General features: G+C 41.4%; 1 protein-coding gene and 1 pseudogene across 1 annotated transcript in view; both read left to right on the top strand.

Annotated features, from left to right (window-relative positions):
* NCAPD3 (non-SMC condensin II complex subunit D3) overlaps positions 1–20,845 on the top strand; it is a 79,286-nt gene that overhangs the window by 11,574 nt on the left and 46,867 nt on the right. Inside the window, 9 exon segments of the mRNA XM_049778432.1 lie at positions 2,633–2,795; positions 7,828–8,015; positions 8,793–8,960; positions 9,065–9,126; positions 9,307–9,391; positions 14,460–14,593; positions 17,741–17,813; positions 19,178–19,303; positions 19,429–19,681. Coding sequence (XP_049634389.1) covers positions 7,860–8,015; positions 8,793–8,960; positions 9,065–9,126; positions 9,307–9,391; positions 14,460–14,593; positions 17,741–17,813; positions 19,178–19,303; positions 19,429–19,681 — 1,057 coding nt within the window. The 5' untranslated portion in view covers positions 2,633–2,795; positions 7,828–7,859.
* LOC126016729 (uncharacterized) lies at positions 12,865–13,046 on the top strand (annotated as a pseudogene).

Here is a 20,845-nt window from a genome sequence, read left to right as displayed (position 1 = left end):
AGGGGTTTACTCCTGGCTCTGTTCTCAGAAATCACTCCTGGCAGGCTCTGGCAGGCTTCTGACAGGCAGTATGGGATAATGGGGATATGAACCCAGGTTGGCTGCATTCAAGGTAAATGCCCTATCTGCTGTGCTATTCCTCCAGGCCCATAAAAGAGTAGTCTTTTTAACATTTAGTTTCAGAATACAAAAAGAGGGACCAGAGTGGTGGTGCTAGTGGTGAGAGGATTTTGAGTGGTCCCATCTGTAGGCTGGCCATGTGACTTAGCCACTCTGTCTTTTCAGGTAGCCAGGAGCTACAAGATCTGATATCTTGAGCTTTTGTTGGCTTTTTCCCCCCAATTTCTCCAAGATAAGTAATTTATGGGACTGGAGATATAGTAGGTAAGGCACTTCCTTGTGGCCAGCCCTTGTTCAATCCTTGGCACTACCCATATGCCCCCCCAACCCAGTCCACTCAGGAGTGATCCCAAAGTACAGAGCCAGGAGTAAGTCCTGGGTGGGGCCCGAAACAAATATAAACCCCAAAAAACCCAAGATCAATCATATTTAGCCTCCACTAGGTATGATCTCTGGAAAAGACCTATATTTTCTACATTTAACATATAATATCGAACAATGATAAAAATTAATGAAATTGCTCCAAAGCAATTGCACAGCAGTAGTGCCTTTGCCTTGCATGTGGCCGACCTGGGATGGACCTGCGTTTGATCCCTGGCATCCCATATGGTCTCCCGAGACTGCCAGGAGTGATTTCTGATCACAGAGCCAGGAATAACCCCTGAGCACCACTGGGTGTGGTCAAAAAAGTAGTGAAATTATAGTCTACATTATGGATCTTATTTTTTTTTTGTTTTGTTTTGTTTTGGTTTGGTTTTTTGGGGCCACACCCGGCGGTGCTCAGGGGTTACTCCTGGCTGTCTGCTCAGAAATAGCTCCTGGTAGGCACGGGGGACCATATGGGACACCGGGATTCGAACCAACCACCTTTGGTCCTAGATCGGCTGCTTGCAAGGCAAACACCGCTGTGCTATCTCTCCGGGCCCGGATCTTATTTTTTTTATTATCACCATGGTTGCTTTTAAAATCTATAGAGGGAGCAACTTGCAGGTATTTTCCTTTCAACTTTTATTGCGTGTATTTTTTTTTTTTTTTTGGGCCACACCCGGCGGTGCTCAGGGGTTACTCCTGCTATCTGCTCAGAAATAGCTCCTGGCAGACACGGGGGACCATATGGGACGCCAGAATTTGAACCATCCACCTTAGGTCCTGGATCTGCTGCTTGCAAGGCAAAGCCGCTGTGCTATCTCTGGCCCCTATTGCATGTATTTATTCAGCATAAGTTTAGGCAACACTTACTTTCTCAGTGATTAGAACATTAAAATAAAATTGTAACTTGTTTATGGAATCACTGCTATCGGTGGTTCTCAGACTTAGTGTAATTTTTAGTTTCTCAGAATTCTGCATATGCTCAAAGTTACAAAGTTTAATTATTTACTTCCTTAGTGCTTTTTTTTGGTTTTTCAGGCCACACCCGTTTGATGCTCAAGGGTTACTCCTCGCTAAGTGCTCAGAAATTGCCCCTGGCTTGGGGGGACCATATGGGACGCGGGGGGGGGGGGGATCAAACCGCGATCCTGATCCTTGGCTAGCGCTTGCAAGGCAGACACCTTACCTCTAGCGCCACCTCACCAGCCCCATTCCTTAGTGCTTTTTTTTTTTTTTTTTTTGGTTTTTGGGCCACATCTGGTGTTGCTCAGGGGTTACTCCTGGCTGTCTGCTCAGAAATAGATCCTGCAGGCACGGGGGACCATATGGGACACTGGGATTCGAACCAACCACCTTAGGTCCTAGATCTGCTGCTTGCAAGGCAAACGCCACTGTGTTATCTCTCCGGGCCCTCTTTAGTGCTTTTTAATTTCAGTCTTTTTCAAGATGGTTTTTGGTTTTGGTTTTGGCCACACCCATTGACACTCAGGGATTACTCCTGGCTATGTGCTCAGAAATAGCTCCTGGGTTGGGGGGACCATATGGGAAGTAGGGGCGATCTAACTGTGGTCCGTTCTAGGCTAGCACTTGCAAGGCAGATGCCTCACCTTTAGCACTACCACTCTAGATTTTTTTTCAAGATGATGATGGGAGATGATAATCAGAAGGTAGAGTGGTTTGTTAATCCCTTTATTTTGTTTGTTTTTTTTTTTTGAGGGGGACACACCAAGTGATGCTCAGGGGTTACTCCTAGCTATATGCTCAGAAATCGCTCCTGGCTTGGGGGACCACATGGGATGAGGTTCAAGGTTTATCCTGGATCAGCCATGTGCAAGGCTAATGCCCTACCACTGTGATATCACTCCGTCCCTCATGTTAATCCAATTTTTTTTTTTTTGTCCTTTGGCCCACACCTGGTAATGCTCAGGTTACTCTTGGTTATGCATTTAGAAATCTCTCTGGCCTGGGGGACCATATGGGACGCCAGGGGATGGAACCGCAGCCATGCTAGGTTAGCCACATGCAAGGCAAACACCCTACCTCTTGTGCCACTGCTCCAGCATTTTAATTCCTTTCTTTAATAAATCAAATGACAAGAGATTTTTGTTTCTCTAATTATTGGCTTTGTGACTATCCCTTCCAGAGCATTTGGGCCTTCTTCATTGAGAACAACATCTCTCACAGCTCGTTGGTGGCTCTGTTCTATCATTTCGTCCAAATAGTCCACAAAAAAAACGTCAGTGTACAGTACCGAGAATATGGTCTTCATGCAGCTGGGCTTTATTTTCTGCTCTTAGAGATACCAGGTATGTATACTTAGTGCGAGAGGACAAAGCTTTTGTGAATTTTGATTGGTCTAAGTTGTTCCAAACTCATACTTAGTTTCCTTATAAAATGGCCCAGTAATAGGGCTACAGAGATAGTACAGCTAATTCTGGAACTCAGGATCTGCCACCCAAAAGACCACCAGGGAGACAGGCAGTATGTAAAATGCAAGAGTTTATTCCAGCATTCTAGGGTCTCACATCTCCTAGGACCGCGATGGCGAACCTATGGCATGTGTGCCAGCAGTGGCACCCAAAGGCCTTGCAGCTGGCACGCAGGAAGGTCTGCAATTAATAAATTTCTAAGATTTATAAAGAGTTTTAGATACTAAAATCTTGTTATTAAGGTTTAATGGATATGCTTGGCACTTTGAGGAAATTCTTTGGTTTTGTGCGGCACTTTGGACACTCGGACTCAAAAAGGTTAGCCATCACTGTCCTAGGAAATGAAGATCCAGAGAATGGCTCACAGGCCAAATTTAAAGGGTACCTTGGGCTCAATTTAGGGAATTCCCACCTCCAGGTAGTGGATTTTTTAAATTACTGGTCCTCAGTACACGATTGGACTAGAATTGGTTATAGTTCAAATGTCATCAGACAAATGGTTATAGAAGGCTGTTAGCTCAGTAAGGGATGATCAGGCATCTCCAGACCCAGGGTACAGTTGTCATCAGTTTGGCCATCACTTGCTATTTAGCTTCTGATATCTGACCCATAAGGGCTGGTTCCAAGAAATGGCTGCTGTTCTGGGCCTACTGTTTATACTCTAAAACTAGAGCCTGTCAAGGCTATACTTAAGCTGGAAGTAAAACTAGGTTTACAGCAGTTAACTTCCTTTTCCTTTTTTTTTGGGGGGGGTGGGTGGGGGGGGGCTACACCCAGCAGCACTCAGGGGTTACTTCTGGCTTTGCACTCAGAAATTGCTCCTGGTTCGGGAGACCATATCAGATGCTGGGGATTGAATCTGCGTCCATCCTAGGTCAGCTGCGTGCAAGGCAAATGCCCTACCACTGTGCAACCACTCTGGCCCTGTTAATTTCCTTACGCAAGTAGAGTACAGAAGCCAAAGCAATGTTGTCTCTAAGCAAAGGCACACCATATTCTTCTTTTTTTTGTTTGTTTTGTTTTGTTTTGGGCCACACCCAGTGCTGCTCAGGGGTTACTCCTGGCTGTCTGCTCAGAAATAGCTCCTGGCAGGCACGGAGGACCATATGGACACCGGGATTCGAACCAACCACCTTTGGTCCTGGATCAGCTGCTTGCAAGGCAAACGCCGCTGTGTTATCTCTCCGGGCCCAAAACTTCTTTTTCATTTGTCTTTTTTTTTTGGTTTTTGGGCCACACCCGGTGACGCTCAGGGTTACTTCTGGCTATGCGCTCAGAAGTCACTCCTGGCTTGGGGGACCATATGGGACGCCGAGGGATTGAACCACAGTCCGTCCAAGGCTAGCGCAAGCAAGGGAGGCACCTTACCTCTAGCACCACCGCCCAGCCCCTGGCACACCATATTCTAACATCAACATTTAAGGTTACGTTTAATTCTAAATCTTAGACCCTAACAGTAGGGTACTTCTTTGCATGCAGGTTATCAACCCTTGGAATTTGAAAGACAAAGGTTCATATTCTTACTTCAAGTGTGTCTTTTTGATGACTATACAGTATTATTTACTTTTTTGTTTTGTTTTGGTTTGGTTTGGTTTGGTTTGGTTTTTCAGGCCACACCCGTTTGATGCTCAGGGGTTCCTCCTGGCTAAGCACTCAGAAATCGTCCCTGGCTTGGGGGGGACCGTAAGGGACGCCGGTGGGGGGGGGGTCGAACTGTGATCCTTCCTTGGCTGGCGCTTGCAAGGCAGACACCTTACCTCTAGCGCCACCTCACCAGCCCCAACTATATAGTATTAACAAATTTTTCAGTGCTCTTAAAGTTCTGCCATACTGTTTTCTGATTTATATCATTTCTACTGAGAAGCTTCATGAATTTTTTTGTCCTTTTATATTTCTTGTGTAACCTTTTATTTTGGGCTACTTTAAAGAGCTTGTACCTTTGTCTTAGCATTTTAATTGCATTTTTTGTGTTTTGTTGGAAGTTCCTTTGCGTTTGTGTGTTGTGTGTGTGTGCATGTGCAAGTTCTTGCTTGTGTATGTGCATCTATTTGTTCAAGTTCAGTTATCTTTGCATAGTGTTTAATCTAGTCTCAAGCTTTTCTGAAGAACTTTTCTTTACGGCCTCAAGTACCATTTAGGGATTGGGGAGATAGAGAGTTGTAGTGCCTAGGCCAGCGTATGCATGCTCCCATGCACTGCCCGGGACCCTGGGTACCTGAGCACCACTGAGTGTAATCCTTAGCATTGTGAAGTCAGAGCACCAAAGCCTTCAGGCCAGCAGGCTGCACTGTTAGTAGACCCAGAATATCCAAGATCTGCTTGTGATTTCCTATATTACATATTTTTTAATTAATAAAAAGAAATTCCCTTTGAGACTTAAAATTTTATTTTTTGTTTCTCTGCTTGCATGTTTTAATTCTTTTTTTTTTTTTTTTTTGGTTTTTGGGCCACACCCGGTAACGCTCAGGGGTTACTCCTGGCTATGCGCTCAGAAGTCGCTCCTGGCTTGGGGGACCATATGGGACGCCGGGGGATCGAACCGCGGTCCGTCTCCTAGGCTAGCGCAGGTAAGGCAGGCACCTTACCTCCAGCGCCACCGCCCGGCCCCTTTTTTTTTTTTTTTTGGTTTTTGAGTCACACCTGGGAGCGCTAAGGGGTTACTCCTGGCTCCATGCTCAGAAATCACTCCTGGCAGGCTCGGGGGGACCATATTGGGATTCAAACCAATGACCTTCTGCATGAAAGTTAAATGCCTTACCTTCTTGTTATCTCTCTGGCCCTAATTCTTGAGCTTATCTGTAATACCTGTATTAAGGTTTTGGTGGATAGCCACAATTTCTTAGTTTCTTGGACTATTTCTTGGGGGCGGGGATGCACACCCTGTGACGCTCAGGGGTTACTCCTGGTTATGCGCTCAGAAATCGCTCCTGGCTCTTGAGAACCATATGGGATGCCGGGGGATCGAAACAAAGTCTATCCTAGATCAGCCGTGTGCAAGGCAAATGCCCTACCACTGTGCTACCACTACGGCCCTTCTTGGACTATTTCTATTATTGATTTTCCTTCTCAGCCTGCCTAGTGCTTTTCTTTTTGGTTGTCAAGTCACGGTGTGTTCTGGATATGCTGGATGTCCTTCAAATAGTCTTAAAAAATAATAAATAATGGGGCCAGTGAGGTGGCGCTAGAGGTAAGGTATCTGCCTTGCAAGCGCTAGCCAAGGAAAGATCGCGACCACGGTTCGATTTCCTGGCGTCCCATATGGTCACCCCAAACCAGGGGCAATTTCTGAGTGCTTAGCCAGGAGTAACCCCTGACATCAAAAGGGTGTGACCCGAAAAACCAAAAAAAAAAAAAAAGGAATAAATAATAATAATAATAATAATAATAATAATAAAGAAAGAAAGAAAGAATAAACAGGCAACTATTTCTCCCTAAAGCTTTGTTTAAGTATATGTAAAGCTTTTTTACTAGTTCTGATTCAGCCCTCTCATTTGATTTATTTATTTTCAGCATTGACTTCCAGGTAAGTATAGAGAATTCTCTGGCCAGCACTCAGACATGTCTCAACCCTGTGTGAATTCTGAAATTGCTCATCTTATACATCTTTGGAATTGTGCTTTGCTTGCCTTCATGAGTTTTACCCCGCACATTACTTTTTTTTTCCTTTTTTGGGGGCATGGGAAAAATAAAATTGTGGATCACCACTGACATTGCTCAGGATCTCTTGGATCTCTGCTCAGTTGTGATCCCTAATTGTGCTAATTGTGTGCAGGGTCCATATATTGTGCCAAGGATTAAGCCTAGGTCACTGCACACATGACAAACACCTTAGTCCCTGAATCATCTCTGATCTCCTTATGCATCTCTATTTGTATATGTCTGTTCTACTCTCCACAGAGCTCTATGTCATCTTTTCCAGTACTCTTCTTCAGTGTTTCTAAATATTTTTTCTAACCATGGCTCCCTTCCAACCTTGTTTTCTTCTTCTGGGATACCTGAGGTCCTATCACTCTATTTACATGATTTTTTATCTGTGGTCCATTTGGTATAATATAGATGCCATCAGGGGGCTATATGTCTCCTGAAGATTGTTTTTACCAGCTTCTCCTGAATCCATTACTCGGATAATTGTCTTCACACCAGTTTTTATGCTTTGTCCAGAAAAACTCCTCAAACCCTAAAGCAGGGGTCTCAAACTCAATTTACCTGCGGGCCGCAGGAGGCAAAGTCGGGTAATCCTTGAGTGCAAAGTCAGTAGTAAGCCTTGAATATTGGGGAGTGTAACCCAAACAACTAAAACAAAACAAAACAAAAAAAGATTCCTTTAGGGCAGGGCCACAAAATGTTGTACTGCCCCGCAAGGGGAGTTTGAGACCCCTGCCCTAAAGCTAAGGTCAACCTTTACCTCCCTTCTTTTCCTTTTATCAGAGATAGCTAGTCTCTGCTTTCTGTTGCTCTGTGTCTTAAAATGGTTATTTTACATTTTTTAAATCTAGTCCTGTGGTTTATTACAGAAAGGCAAGTACAAAATTAGCTACCTACTCATATTCACATATAGAAATCTTTATTTCTGATAGCATTGTTATTCATCTCAGACTAAAGTTGAATGATGTTTTTTGCCAAGAGTCATCTTTGTTCAAATTTTAATCAAGGGCTAGAGGGTAGGACGTTTGCCTTGCCTGCAGCCAACCTGGCACTATCGACCTGACTTGGATCCCTGGCGTCCTCAATGGTCCCCCAAGCCTTCCAGGAGTAACCCCCAAGCGCCAGCAAGTGTAGCCCCAAAACAAGAATAAACAACAATTTTTAATCAAAAGCTTATGTTCTCTTTTTAATTTTTTGCCTTCCTTTACATCTTTTAAGAAAATGATATCTAATTTTTTTTTTATTCTTCATTTTTCATGAATAGGCAGTGTAGCTAACCAGGTATTCCATCCAGTGATGTTTGACAAATGTATTCAAATTTTGAAGAAGAGTTGGCCTGAAGAATTTCACTTTAGTCGAAAAAGAAAAAATGAGCAATCTAAAAATTCTCAGACTATTAATTCAAGAAAGCAGAGAAAAAGGGAGAAACGATCCAGAAGAGAGGATATTGAGGTAAGAACTAAGTAGGATTATAAAGCATAGTTTTGCTTTTATGATTTATTGGTGGGAGGCACATCTTGCAGTGCTCAAGGGTTAGGACTCCTGGCTCTGTATTCAGAAATCGCTCCTGGCAGGCTTAGGGGACCATATGGGATGCTGGGAATTGAACATGCAGCCGACCCTAGTTTGATCCCCAGTATCCCATATGGTCCTCAAAGCTTGCTAGGAATGATTTTTGAGTGCAAAGCCAGGGGTAACCCCTGAGTACTGCTGACTGTGACCCAAGCCTCCCCTCAAACCCCCCAAAGTATGATATTAGAAATCATGATCCTAATGTATTCTGAGCTGTCTAGTGTGATTTTGAGATGTGTTGTGTTTCATAAACTACTAAAAGTATGTCTCACGACCTTTTCCTTAGATGACTTTGACTGACATCCTGTGTATTGGACACATTAGCTTACTATCATCAGAGAGGGTGATTGTCACTCAATGTTCATATCCATATGAATATGATAGAATCATATGAATTCTGAGTTTCTGTGTGACTATATAAAATCATGGGAGTTTGCTGATGTGAGCAAGTTTAAGAGTAGAACAGTTCTTATTGACATAAGAATAGAGAACAAGATTCTTCCAATCTAGCGATTTACCATTGTGGTCCTGTCACCTCATCTGCAACTTGTCAACCTCCTAAAATGTAACTGGATGTGATTTGCATACAGTGAAACTATATGGGACAAAGTGTTAGGCATGAGTAGACAGTCACCTGTACATTTCTTTATAATTTAGATGGATGAAATCATGGAAGAACCAGAAGAGGAAGAGAATCTGTATTTTTCTGCCCTAGATCTTTCACAAATTCGAAATGCCATCTTTCATGTTTTGAAGAATTTTTTAAGACTATTGCCTAAGTTTTCCCTGAAAGAAAAGCCACAGTGTGTACAGAATTGTATAGAGGTAAGTGAATATTCCACAATTACAGCTCAATTTCCAAGGTCATGAGCAATGACTGGACTTCACAGCAGGAAAAAACAGACAGTTTTTTGGTATCTGTTTTCTAGGTCTTTGTGGCATTAACTAGTTTTGAACCAGTTCTTCATGAATTTCACGTTACAGAAGCCAGGTGAGCTATTAAATATTTAGTGCTAAGCTTTAAATATAATAGGAACATGTTTACTCTTGCAAAAACCAAAGTGCCTTTTATCCTAATTGGCACAAAGGTGGAATTTAAATGTGGTTTATAAGGTAAGGTATTTAAATAACACCATATTATAACAATTTTTTTCTTTTTTTTCTTTTGAAGTCTTAACCAAGCAAAATATATTCCAGAACTGGCCTATCTTGGATTGTATTTGCTGTGCTCCCCAACTCATGGAGAAGGAAATAAGGTAAAGGGGATGAGAATCTAAGTATAATTGAATTGAAAGCATGGAGGTCATGTAAAATAAAAGAACCTTTTAATGTAATGACATCTTAACTAACTAGATCATTTTCAATTACCGAATTTTTTAGCCCTGATATCTTGATTTGAAGTTTTCTTATTTCTACTTTCATATCTCTTGATTCTTATTTGTGGTTCATTCTATGGATTCTTTTAACTTTCTTGAACATCCTCTAAATTTCCTCTTAAAGTCTTTCTCAGAGAAGCTATGTACATATATACTTGTACATATGTACATATGGTACCTGTTGGGTTTTCAAATCCATCATCTTTATTCACTAAGCATGGCGATGTTCTGTTATGCTTTCCCATAGATTCTTTTGCAGTGTGGTTTTTTTCCTCTACGTGTTGTGCTGGTGTACATTGGCTAGGGGATAAGCAAGGCCGTGAATGAAACAGTGGCTGCACTCCTCTACTTTTGTGCCTCTGGGCAATGCCTGTGTCTGTCACCCCTCAGTTAGCTTTGTCCTTTGGGGAAGAGAGCACTCACATCTCTCTTTCTCAGGTGTCTGCCAGCCTCGCCCCGAGCTGGAGTTCCTGCTGCTTTTATATCTCTGGGTAGGTGACACCTGTGTTCCGTCAGCCATAGCTGAGGAGATGCTCGAGTGTCTCAGCTTAGATCTTATCTTTTTTTTTTCTTTTTTGGTTTTTGGGCCACACCCGGCGGTGCTCAGGGGCTACTCCTGGCTGTCTGCTCAGAAATAGCTCCTGGTAGACACGGGGGATCATATGGGACACCGGGATTCGAACCAACCACCTTTGGTCCTGGATCGGCTGCTTGCAAGGCAAACGCCAGTGTGCTATCTCTCTGGGCCCATGATCTTATCTTACTTTTATTATTTCTTATATATATTATATATACTTATCATATATATTATACATTTTATTAATATACATTATATTTTATGTATCTGTTTATATTTTGTTTATATTATATTTTATTATATCTTATTTTACTTTTATTTATTGCCTACTTTTTATTATCCAGTTTATATCCAAATACTTGCTGGTCACCACCAGTAATTGTTAGGTTTCAAGCATAAATGGTTTCAACATGAATTAGGTAGAAAGAATAGATAATCTGCTGAGCAGTACTTTGATGGAAATACTAAATTTTTGTTGTTGTTGTCTAAAAAATGAAAACATTTATTGATTTTCATAGCTATAAATCAATCATATCAGGTAAAACACTTTAAATATATCTGGAAATGCTGCTAAGCCTAAGCTAACCTAATTTTGTTTATTTGTTTTTTATTTTGGGTCACTCACGCTCTTGTTACTCGAGGCTCTGAGCTCAAAAGTCGCTCCTCCCAGGCTCGGGGGGACCGTATGTGATGCTGGGAGTCAAATCAGAGTCTGTCTGGGGTTGGCGTGTGCAAGGCAAAGGCCCTATAGCTGGGCTACCACTCACCCTGGTCCCTAACCTAATTTTGGAATTGGGAGACGAAAGAGCTAAGTCATGGAATTTTGATATGATTTTTGTAGACTTGGTTACAAAGTGACATTATTTAAGGACTCTGTGCAGGGGACCAGACACCCTGATGACTCCACACAAGTCTCAGATGAGGTGAACTCACACCTACATGTACAAAATGTGGGTAAATATAGTTTTCTTGTCTTTAAAAAAGTGTTATTTAAGGGCCGAAGAGATAGCACAGTGGCGTTTGCCTTGCAAGCAGCCCAATCAGGACCTAAGGTGGTTGGTTCGAATCCCGGCGTCCCATATGGTCCCCCGTGCCTGCCAGGAGCTATTTCTGAGCAGATAGCCAGGAGTAAACCCTGAGCAATGCCGGATGTGGCCCAAAAACCAAAAAAAAAGAAAAAAAGAAAAAAGAAAGAAAATAATAATAATAATAAAGTGTTATTTAATTAAAAATCCATGGTTTTCTAAGTAATTGATAGTTGGGTTTTAGTCATATGATATTTCAACACCAACCCCTCAACTAATGTTCCCATACTCCATCATCCCCCCATCATCCACCTGCCACTTTGACATACATTTCAGAATTCTGTGGAGTTTAGATCTCACATTTTTAGTTTTTGAGTCTGTGCTTTAGATATAGAATTCTACCAAATCACTGGTAGAAAGAAGTCCTCTTCCCCCTACTCCCCATTACTTCTTTTTCTGTCTTTCCTTCTCCCTTTGATTTCTTTCCTTCTCTGTCCTCCTCCCTAAACTCTGGAGTCAGGGGTGATCTGGGCACCCCCCTGCTTTCTCCATTACATTTCCTCATCCAGTTATTCTATATACCACAGATTAGTGACAACACCCTGTGTTTTTCTTCTTCTGGGTTACTTCATTTGACATGTTATCTTCCAGGTTGCAGCAAACTGCAATGTTTAATCTTTCCTTGCAGCTGCATAGTATTCCATTGTGTATATGTACCACCTCATGATCATTCATAATCATTCATCTGTCATTGGACACCTAGGTTAATTTCAATCTTAGCTGTTGTACTGAGTGCTGCAGTGAATAATGGTTTGCGTATGTGACTTATGTAGTGTTCAAGTTTCAAGTAGCAAACCGTGTGTATTCGTTATCCTATTGTTTAGGTTGTGTTGCTACAATTCTACAGAGAATTTATTCATTTTATGGTTAACAATTATATATGAATTTTGTCCCCAATATATCTTAACAATATTGCTATTGTACACATTGGCATTAGAGGGGCTAGAGAGTCCAGTGGGATAAAACTTACATTGTATTCTGCACATGCAGGGTCAATTCCTAGCTCTCCATATATTCCCCTAAGCCTTGCCAGCAGTGATCCCTGAGTACAGAGCAAAGAGTAAACCCTGATTACAGCTGGATGTGCTGTACCCCTCCCCCCAAGGAAAAACAAAAATTCAAACATTGGTAATAGTGTTATTCGATCATATCGTTAGGGTGTTTGTAAACTTAGAAGTCCATTACTAAAACACAATTTTGCAGTTTGGCAAATCAAGGTCTTATTATGAAAACAAGAGTTTAGCAAAGAATGTGGCTTTTTTTTTTTTTTTTTTTTTTTTTTTGGTTTTTGGGCCACACCCGGTGACGCTCAGGGGTTACTCCTGGCTATGCGCTCAGAAGTCGCTCCTGGCTTGGGGGACCATATGGGACGCCGGGGGATCGAACCGCGGTCCGTCTCCTAGGCTAGCGCAGGTAAGGCAGGCACCTTACCTCCAGCGCCACCGCCCGGCCCCAGAATGTGGCTTTTGGTGGGCATGATACATTTTATTTCCATGATAATAATTTGGAGCTAAGGAGGAGGTTTTGAATAGTTGCACTTCATATATGTATTCAAATTATGACCTTATGTATACTTGCATATTAAAAAAATATGTGAAAGGCTCCAGGAAAATTAAAAGTAGACCTTTCTCAAAGATGCATGTCCTGCTTTGCAACTTACAAAATGGTATGTACCTTAAATGTGAATGCGAATACTTACCTGGCAGGGGAGATGCCATGATCACGAAGGTGGTTTCCCCAGGGCGAGGCTTATCTGTTGCACTCCTGATGTGCTGACCCCTGCGATTTCCCCAGATGTGGGGAACTCGACTGCATAATTTGTGGTAGTGGGGATTAAATTAAAAAAAAAATGTGAATGTGATAGGTGTCTCAGACAGGCCTTGAATTCTCATTCTATTTTAACATTGTATAAGGTGAATAGGAAGACTGTACTTTAGGTCTTCTGTCTCTAAAGACAGTATTTTAACTTGATGAGTTAATTTCTTTATTTGTGTGGTGTCAGTGGTGAAACCAGAGCCTTGGGCATACTAGACAAATGCTTTACCACTGAGATACATATAGCCCAATGTAGGGTTTTGAGGGTGGGGCAGGAGTAGACTTATTACTCTGGGCTCTGAACCTAGATCAAACTTTACTGGGTCAGGAGATCATATGTGCCACAGCCTTCTTGTCCCAGGACTCGTCAGGGAATTCTCTGGGTTCCCAGGAAAGTGAGTGCAGGGTTCAGCGAAGGAGGGAGACACAACTCAGCTGTTCTATGGTGGATCATCAATTATGTGTTTCTATATTGAAGCTACTGGGGTGCATTTTAAACATGAATTTTACGATGTGAGAGACTGCCTATATCTTTCCAGCAAGGTTAAAATTGTTCTGATAAGCAACACACTTAACTGTACATACTGTTTGATCTATAAGTTTCTCTTGCTACAGATAATTTACAGGTCTTTAATGGGGGTTACAGATCTTCTGAATGATAAATTCCAATTAAAAGATCAGAGGGGAGTTGATCCAGAGGCTTTCTATGGTATCTAAGGTATCTAAGGACAAAATTTTTTTTTTTTTTTTTTTTTGGTTTTTGGGCCCACACCGGCCAGTGCTCAGGGTTACTTCCTGGCTGTTCTGCTCAGAAATAGTTCTGGCAGGCCCGGGGGACCATATGGGACACCGGGATTCAAACCCAACCACCTTTGGTCCTGGTTCGGCTGCTTGCAAGGCAAAACGCCGTTGTGCTATCTCTCCGCCCCTCATTTTATATCTTATTACATCAATAATATGTTTACTTTGTGAGTTTTAGTGAGGTTTATTATTAATATAGTAAAGATATTATGATGCATATGTACTTTATTCTTCATTGCCAATACTTATCCCTCTTTGGTTTTCAGTAGACTGTCGTATATTTCATGACTGAATAAGCTTAGTAGTTGTGATTAGTTTAGTAAAGTATATGAGGCGAAAGAGGTTCTTTTTAAACTTCAAGTACAAATGGCAGGCACCATTCTCCTTTCCCTCGTTTTTTAACACCTTACTAGGAGCATCCTTTACCATGAATAAGTGGCAGTTTGTTTTCCCTGATTTCTGGGCTGAAATTTAAGTATGTGGAGAGAGAATCCAGATATTCTTCCTATCATTATATAACCTGTGCATTCACACTGTTTGCTTTGTACATTGATTGAATACCCTAGAACCCCATTGTGAGACTCTCATCCAGTAACTTCGTTAACCTGATTTATCTTCAGATAACAGGAGTACTTGGTCATGTTTTAATTGCTTTTCTGTTCTCTTCTAGGTCATCAGTGCTGTTTTCCATAAGATGTTAGACGTCATATTAATGTTAGAAGTAGGTGAAGGACCTCATCGTGTTCCCCTTTCTATCACTGCACCAGTCATCAGCAGGAAAAACCTGGCCATTCAGTTCATCAGGTGATATGCACTGCTTGGGTTTCACTGCTGCACTCTCTATTAAAACTGAACTGCTGAATCCTTTGGAAACTAGGACACTTCCAACTGCTATAAAGCTCCTTAACACCCCCTGGATTCTGTTAGGGTCACTCCTTCTTCCCCCCCCTGCTTTGTGGCACTGTTGTAGGATAAAGACTTGATGTTTGGGGGCCAGAGCAATAGCACAGCAGTAGGGCATTTTGCCTTGCATGCAGATGACCTGGGATGGACCAGGTTTGATCTTGGGCATCCCATTTGGTCCCTGGAGCCCTGTCAGGATCGATTTCTGAGTTAACCCTGAGCACAGCCAGGTGCGTCCCAGAACCCCTCCCCCCCCCAAAAAAAAACCCTAAAGACTTCTGATTTTTGACTGCTAGACCCACTTTCGCTTTTTTTTAAGGAAGAATATTATTTATTTATTTATTTATATTTGGTTCTTGGGGCCACACCCGGCAGTAGTACTCCTGGCTCTGTACTCAGAATCGCTCCCCTGTCAGGCTCAGGGGACCATATGGGATTCTGGGGATCAAACCCAAAGTCCTTCCTGGGTCAGCTGAATGCAAGGCAAAAGTCTCCTATTGTTGTGGAAATTGCTCTGGTCTCTCTTCTTTTTTTAAATAACTTTTTTTTTTTTATATTTAAGCACTGTAGTTACAAAAAGAATTAGGATTCAGTATTGAATGTGTACTATCCTTCACTAGTGTAACTTTTCAGCCAACAATGTTCCCCATTTCCCTCTTTCCCATCCTCTGCCTGTCTTCTGGACAAGCATTTTATTTCTCTCTATCATTGTCATGGTAATTGTTAGTGCGGTTATTAGTGCAGTTAGAGAACTGCACTCACCACTCTTTGTGGCAAGCTTCATATCATGGACTGGTCCTTCTGGCCCTCATCTCTATAGTCTCTGGATATTATTACTATATTGTCCTTTATTTTTTTTAAATCCCACAGATGAGTGAGACTACTCTGTGTCTCTGAATCATTTCACTCAACATAATAGTCCCTATTTCCATCCAAGTATATGACTTCATTTTTCCTGACAGCTGCATAGTAATCCATTGTGTATATGGACCACAGTTTCTTTAGCCACTCACCTGTTGTCGGGCATGTAGGTTGTTTCCATATTCTGGTTGTTATAAATAGCACTGCAATGAATATAGGAGTGCAGAGGGCATTTTTATATTGTGTTTTGTTTTCTTAGGTATATCCTAGGGTATATATTATAGGTGCCTCCAGGCAGATCCCCCTTTCTGGCTCTGTCCTTGAGGTTGGAGTTCTGGTTGGAGTTGGCAGTGATGGGCTTTCTGGGCACTGCAAGTAAACTCTTGTTTGAGGGCTATGGCTCTGCCTTACTTGGTGGAGACAGGCTTCCCCAGACACCACCAAGCAGACTTTCCCTTTCTAGCTCTTGTAAGGACGGGGTCCAGTTACCTGGCTGGGCAGGCTTTCCAGGTGTCACAGAGCTGACTCCCCTTTCTGCTTCTGTCCTTGAGGGCAGGGGTCCGCCTACCTGGTGGTGACAGGCTTCCCAGACATGCCAAGCAGACTCCCCTTTGTCTCTGTCCTTGAAGGCAGGGCTAACTAGACTCCCCCCTTTTATGCTCTCTCCTTGAGGCGGGGAGTCTGCTTACTTGTCAGTGAGTGGCATGCTTTCCATTATTCTACTCCAGCTCATTTCTACCATCGTGGAGGGTCAGGTCCAGATCTGTGCAGTAACAGTGACCCTGCCTGTTCATCATTGCCTGTTCAGCACTTACTATCAGTCTGTCACCTTCTTTTACGTTTATTGTTCTCTAAGTCTACTTCCTTTTTTTCTTTGCCAAGTGTTTCATGGTTTCTTCTCTTTTTTTCTAGTCTATTTCTCCTATAGATAATAGTTCCTAAAGGAAGAAATTCTGATGTTTTTTGGTTTTTGTTTTTACTTCTTTAGCATTAATGAAGGACTCCTTAAGAGTCACATTAGCTTCATCTGAAAAGTTTATGTCTCGGTAGGTGAAGATATTGCTTCAATCACTGGATTTTCTTTTTTCTCTTTTTGGGATATTTGCCCTACAGTGTGGAGATGATACACTTGAATGTGTGCACACACCTGATGTTCATGATCCAAAAGTTTTTGGAGACATGCCATAAAGATGGTGGTTTTCAGGCAAAGGCTATCAGCAAAACATATGACAGATACACTAACATTTTCATGTTTTTGTTTGTTTTTCTTTGGGGATCTATACCCAGTGGTGCTCATGGGCTTTACTCTGGTAGATAGCTATCAGAGGCAGTGCTAAGATTGAACCTGGTGATTGATAGTTTGAACAGCAGGAAGGGAATTTGCCTTGCATACAGCTGATTTTGGTTGGTCCCCCAGTCCCCACTACGGAGTGATCCCTGAGCCAGGAGTAAGCTGCAGAGCATCACCCCAGGTATGAACCCCTCCTCCCAATAAAAAGAAACAACCCCAAGGATTGAACCCAGGTCATAGGCATGCAAGGCAAGCACCTTATCTGCTATACTACTTTCTGGCTTCCTCTCATCAATTCTGTTTTTAAAATAAGGTAACTAAGATGATATAAGTGAAAATACTTGCTTTATTCTTCCCTGGAATTTAGGATTGTAGCTAGTTGTATAATAGTATTTACTTTAATTTGTGTATTTAATAAATGAATAAATGTAATTTTTAATAGGGTTAAATCTGAACAATTTCTTAAGTTCAAATTAGAGGAATAAGTAACCTGTAACCAAAACACCGAGGCAGTGGCATTTCATTTAGCTTCCAAGAAGTGATACTGTGCGTTATGTGATTTCTCCCATATTACGTTTTTGTTTGTTTAATGCAAATTTAGCAGATTGTCAAAGAGCCATATGAAGTGGCACATTTTTTACTTTCTACTGTAGAATGTCACAGCAGTGATTTTTCCAAAGTCAAACATGGGAAGTAATAAACAATTTTCTGCTATGATGTTTTATCTTTAAGCTTTGAAATAGTGCTTGCAATGTAAATTGTTTTTAATATTTCATATGTATTATGTATTCTGAAGCATGAGAATAGTAATATTTGAGAACAGAAAGGAAATAACTGTTTTATTGTCACTTATTGTCCTAGGTGATTTTTACAGTGTTTTTATTCTTTTTATATAGCTGTCTTGTGGATGAACTAAAGGAAAGTATATTTCCAGTTCTTCGCATTTTATTGCAACACATCTGTACCAAGGTACTAATACTAATATCTTATGTGATATATATAAAGTTCAGTGTTGAGAATGAATGTGTTTTCTTACTAAACAGAATTTTACTTAATATATTTAATAGAATATGTTTTTATTTTTGAAAATTTTAAACACAGAAATAAAAGTTATGAGTACCCACATTCAATAATTGTGTGTATCTAATATGTGTATCTGGAGGGCATACCTCTTTCAATACAAGACCTCCACTTAGGCCAGATAGTTCCAACAGGCCTGGCATAAAGGAGGCCCAGGCTTGATCCTCAGCACTTTATGTTGCCCTAAGCAGCACCATGGGGGCAATCTTTAGAGAAGAAATGTGAGAGATCCCAGGTATGGTCCAAAATAATAAAAATAAAATAATAAAACTATAACCACAAACAATTAGAACTCAACAACAACAAAATATTATCAGGGGCCAGAGAGATAGCACAGTGATAGGGTGTTTGCCTTGCACACAACAGATCCAGGACAGATGGTGATGTGAATCCCGGCATCACATATGGTGCCAGTCCCCACCCCCCGCCCCCCACCCCCCACCCCGCCTGCCAGAAACAATTTTTGAGCAAAGAGCCAGGAGTAACCCCTGAGTGCCTTTGGGTTTGACCCCCCAAAAATATAAATATAATCAAATATTTATGTTCTAATTTTCATGGTAATTTTTATATAACACTTTGGGTTTTTTGTTTTGTTGTTGGTTTGTTTATTTATTTATTTATTTATTTTGGTTTTTGGGCCACACCAGGTGGCACATGAGGGGTTACTCATGGCTCTGAACTCAGAAATCACTCAGGGCAGGCTCGGGGGACAATATGGGATGCCGGGGATCGAACCTGGGTTCATCCGCTTGCAAGTCAAACGTCATACTGCTGTGCTATCAATCCTGTCTGTTTTTATAACACTTTGAACAAATGATTTTCATTTTATTTTGGGCAGAGGGAGTCATGTGACCTCTTATCTCCAGCTCCTGAATAGATAATTACTTTTAGGTGCTAATTGATATTTCTGTGGAGAGGATTTGAAGGTTTTTTTCTCCCTAAATTTTCAAAAGAACATGAAACCTTGAACCAGAGGTACAGTTGGTAGGCACTTGCCTTGCTTGTCAGGGTCAATCTCTGACATCTAGATGGTCCCCCAATGAGTGATTCATGAGCCCAGAGCTAGAAGTAAGCACTGAACACCAGCATGTATGTCCCCAAAACCAAAGGGAGATGACTCTTAAAATTGGCCAATTATTTCTAAATACTTAATGGTTATTGAACTAGTCTATTCACTCACTTTCTACTTGTCTTGCAACATTTATTTTAGTTGTCCTTCAGGTTGACTGCATGATGTCTAACTTTATTTTCAGGTGACAGATAAATCGGACCATCGGACTCATGCAGCTCAGTCTCTGGTTCAGCTACTCTGCAAATTTCCTTCCAAGGAATATGCCAGTTTTATCATCTGGCTTTACAAATATTCACAAAGCAACAAGGTAGGAGAGATCTCTGGATTAACTTGGTTCCTGGCTCAGCAGCGTTATCAAGACACCAAATTGAATATATGAGAAAGTGTCCTTGAGGTTTTCTAATGCTAGTTCTTATGATTTTACTTTACCAGATCCCATACAGGATTTTTACTCTGGATGTTGCCCTAGCTCTATTAGAGCTACCCGAAAGAGAGGTGGATACCACTCTGCCTTCGGAGCAGCAGAAGTTCTTGAAGCATAAGTTTTTGGTGCAGGAAATCATGTTTGATCGCTGTCTAGACAAGGCACCGACCGTCCGCAGTAAGGCCTTGTCCAGTTTTGCACATTGCCTGGAACTGTCTGTTACCACTGCCTCAGAGAGCATACTGGAACTTCTAAAGAACAGTAAGTGGGGTGACTGCCCTGAAAAGGAACTCATCTTATACTTGTTAAGGAATTGATTATTTTCATGTATTTTATTGTTAATACCTTTTTAAATAGAAAGTCAAGAGAAATACGTTTGAAAAGCCTTTTTTGTTTGTTTTGGGGTCATACCCAGCACTGCTCAGAGATTACTCGTAGTAGGGTTCAGTGTTAGGGATCAAATCTGGGTCAGCTGCATGCAAGGGAAGTGCCATGTACTGTCAACTCTGGCCCTTAAGTTCTTAAGATATTCAAATTTTAGAGCTAGATAAGATTGTGAATTGTTTTTGCCATTGCTTTGCATTATTGGATATTGACTACATTGAGCTTAATATCCATTTATTTCCTCATTCTTTGGGGGTTTGTCCCTTTTTTATTTATGATTTACTTTGTTTAAAGATGTATCACTCAGTTCACATAGTTGACCATGAAACATTTGTTTCAAAAAAGTGAGAACAAATTTATTAAAAAAAAAAAAGAAGAAAAAGAAGAAGGAATTGGAGGCCGGAGAGATAGCATGGATGTAAGGCGTTTGCCTTGCATGCAGAAGGTCGGTGGTTCAATTCCCGGCATCTCATAGGGTCCCCACCAAGCCTACCAGAAGCTATTTCTGAGCGTAGAGCCAGGAGTAACCCCTGAGCGCTGCCAGGCATGACACCCCCCCCAAAAAAAAAGGAATAGAAAGAAAAAAAAAGGAAAAGGAAGAGTAGAGAAGAAAAGAAAAAAAAGTACAGTGACAAGCAAATTTGTGGAAATTATTGTATCTCCAGTCAAGTTATTAAGTCATTATCAGTTTTATTAAGCTCTTTTTGCTAGCTGATCATTCTGTTATTTCATTTGTTTCCAAACATTAAGTGACCTCAGCTACATATTGGCATCTAAATTGGTGTGTTACTATGGGGATGGCAGCATCAAACAAATGGACCTTTTTATATTTTTATTAAAAATAGATTTTAGTTGAAAGCATTGTGATTTACAAAGTCATTCATAGTTAAGTTTTAGACATACAGTGTTTCAGCACCCATCCCACCACTAGTGTCCACCTCCCCCCACCAATATTCCCGGTGTCCATCAGTCCCTCCACCCCAGCCTGCCATCATTAACAGGCACCTTTAAGTATAGGTTGTTAGAGTTTGGATCTCATGA

Source organism: Suncus etruscus, chromosome 8 (assembly GCF_024139225.1).
Source record: "Suncus etruscus isolate mSunEtr1 chromosome 8, mSunEtr1.pri.cur, whole genome shotgun sequence".
Classification (NCBI taxonomy): Eukaryota; Metazoa; Chordata; class Mammalia; order Eulipotyphla; family Soricidae; genus Suncus; species Suncus etruscus.
The sequence above is the reverse complement of the archived record's forward strand: the minus strand, read 5'-3'. Positions and strand labels throughout refer to the sequence as shown.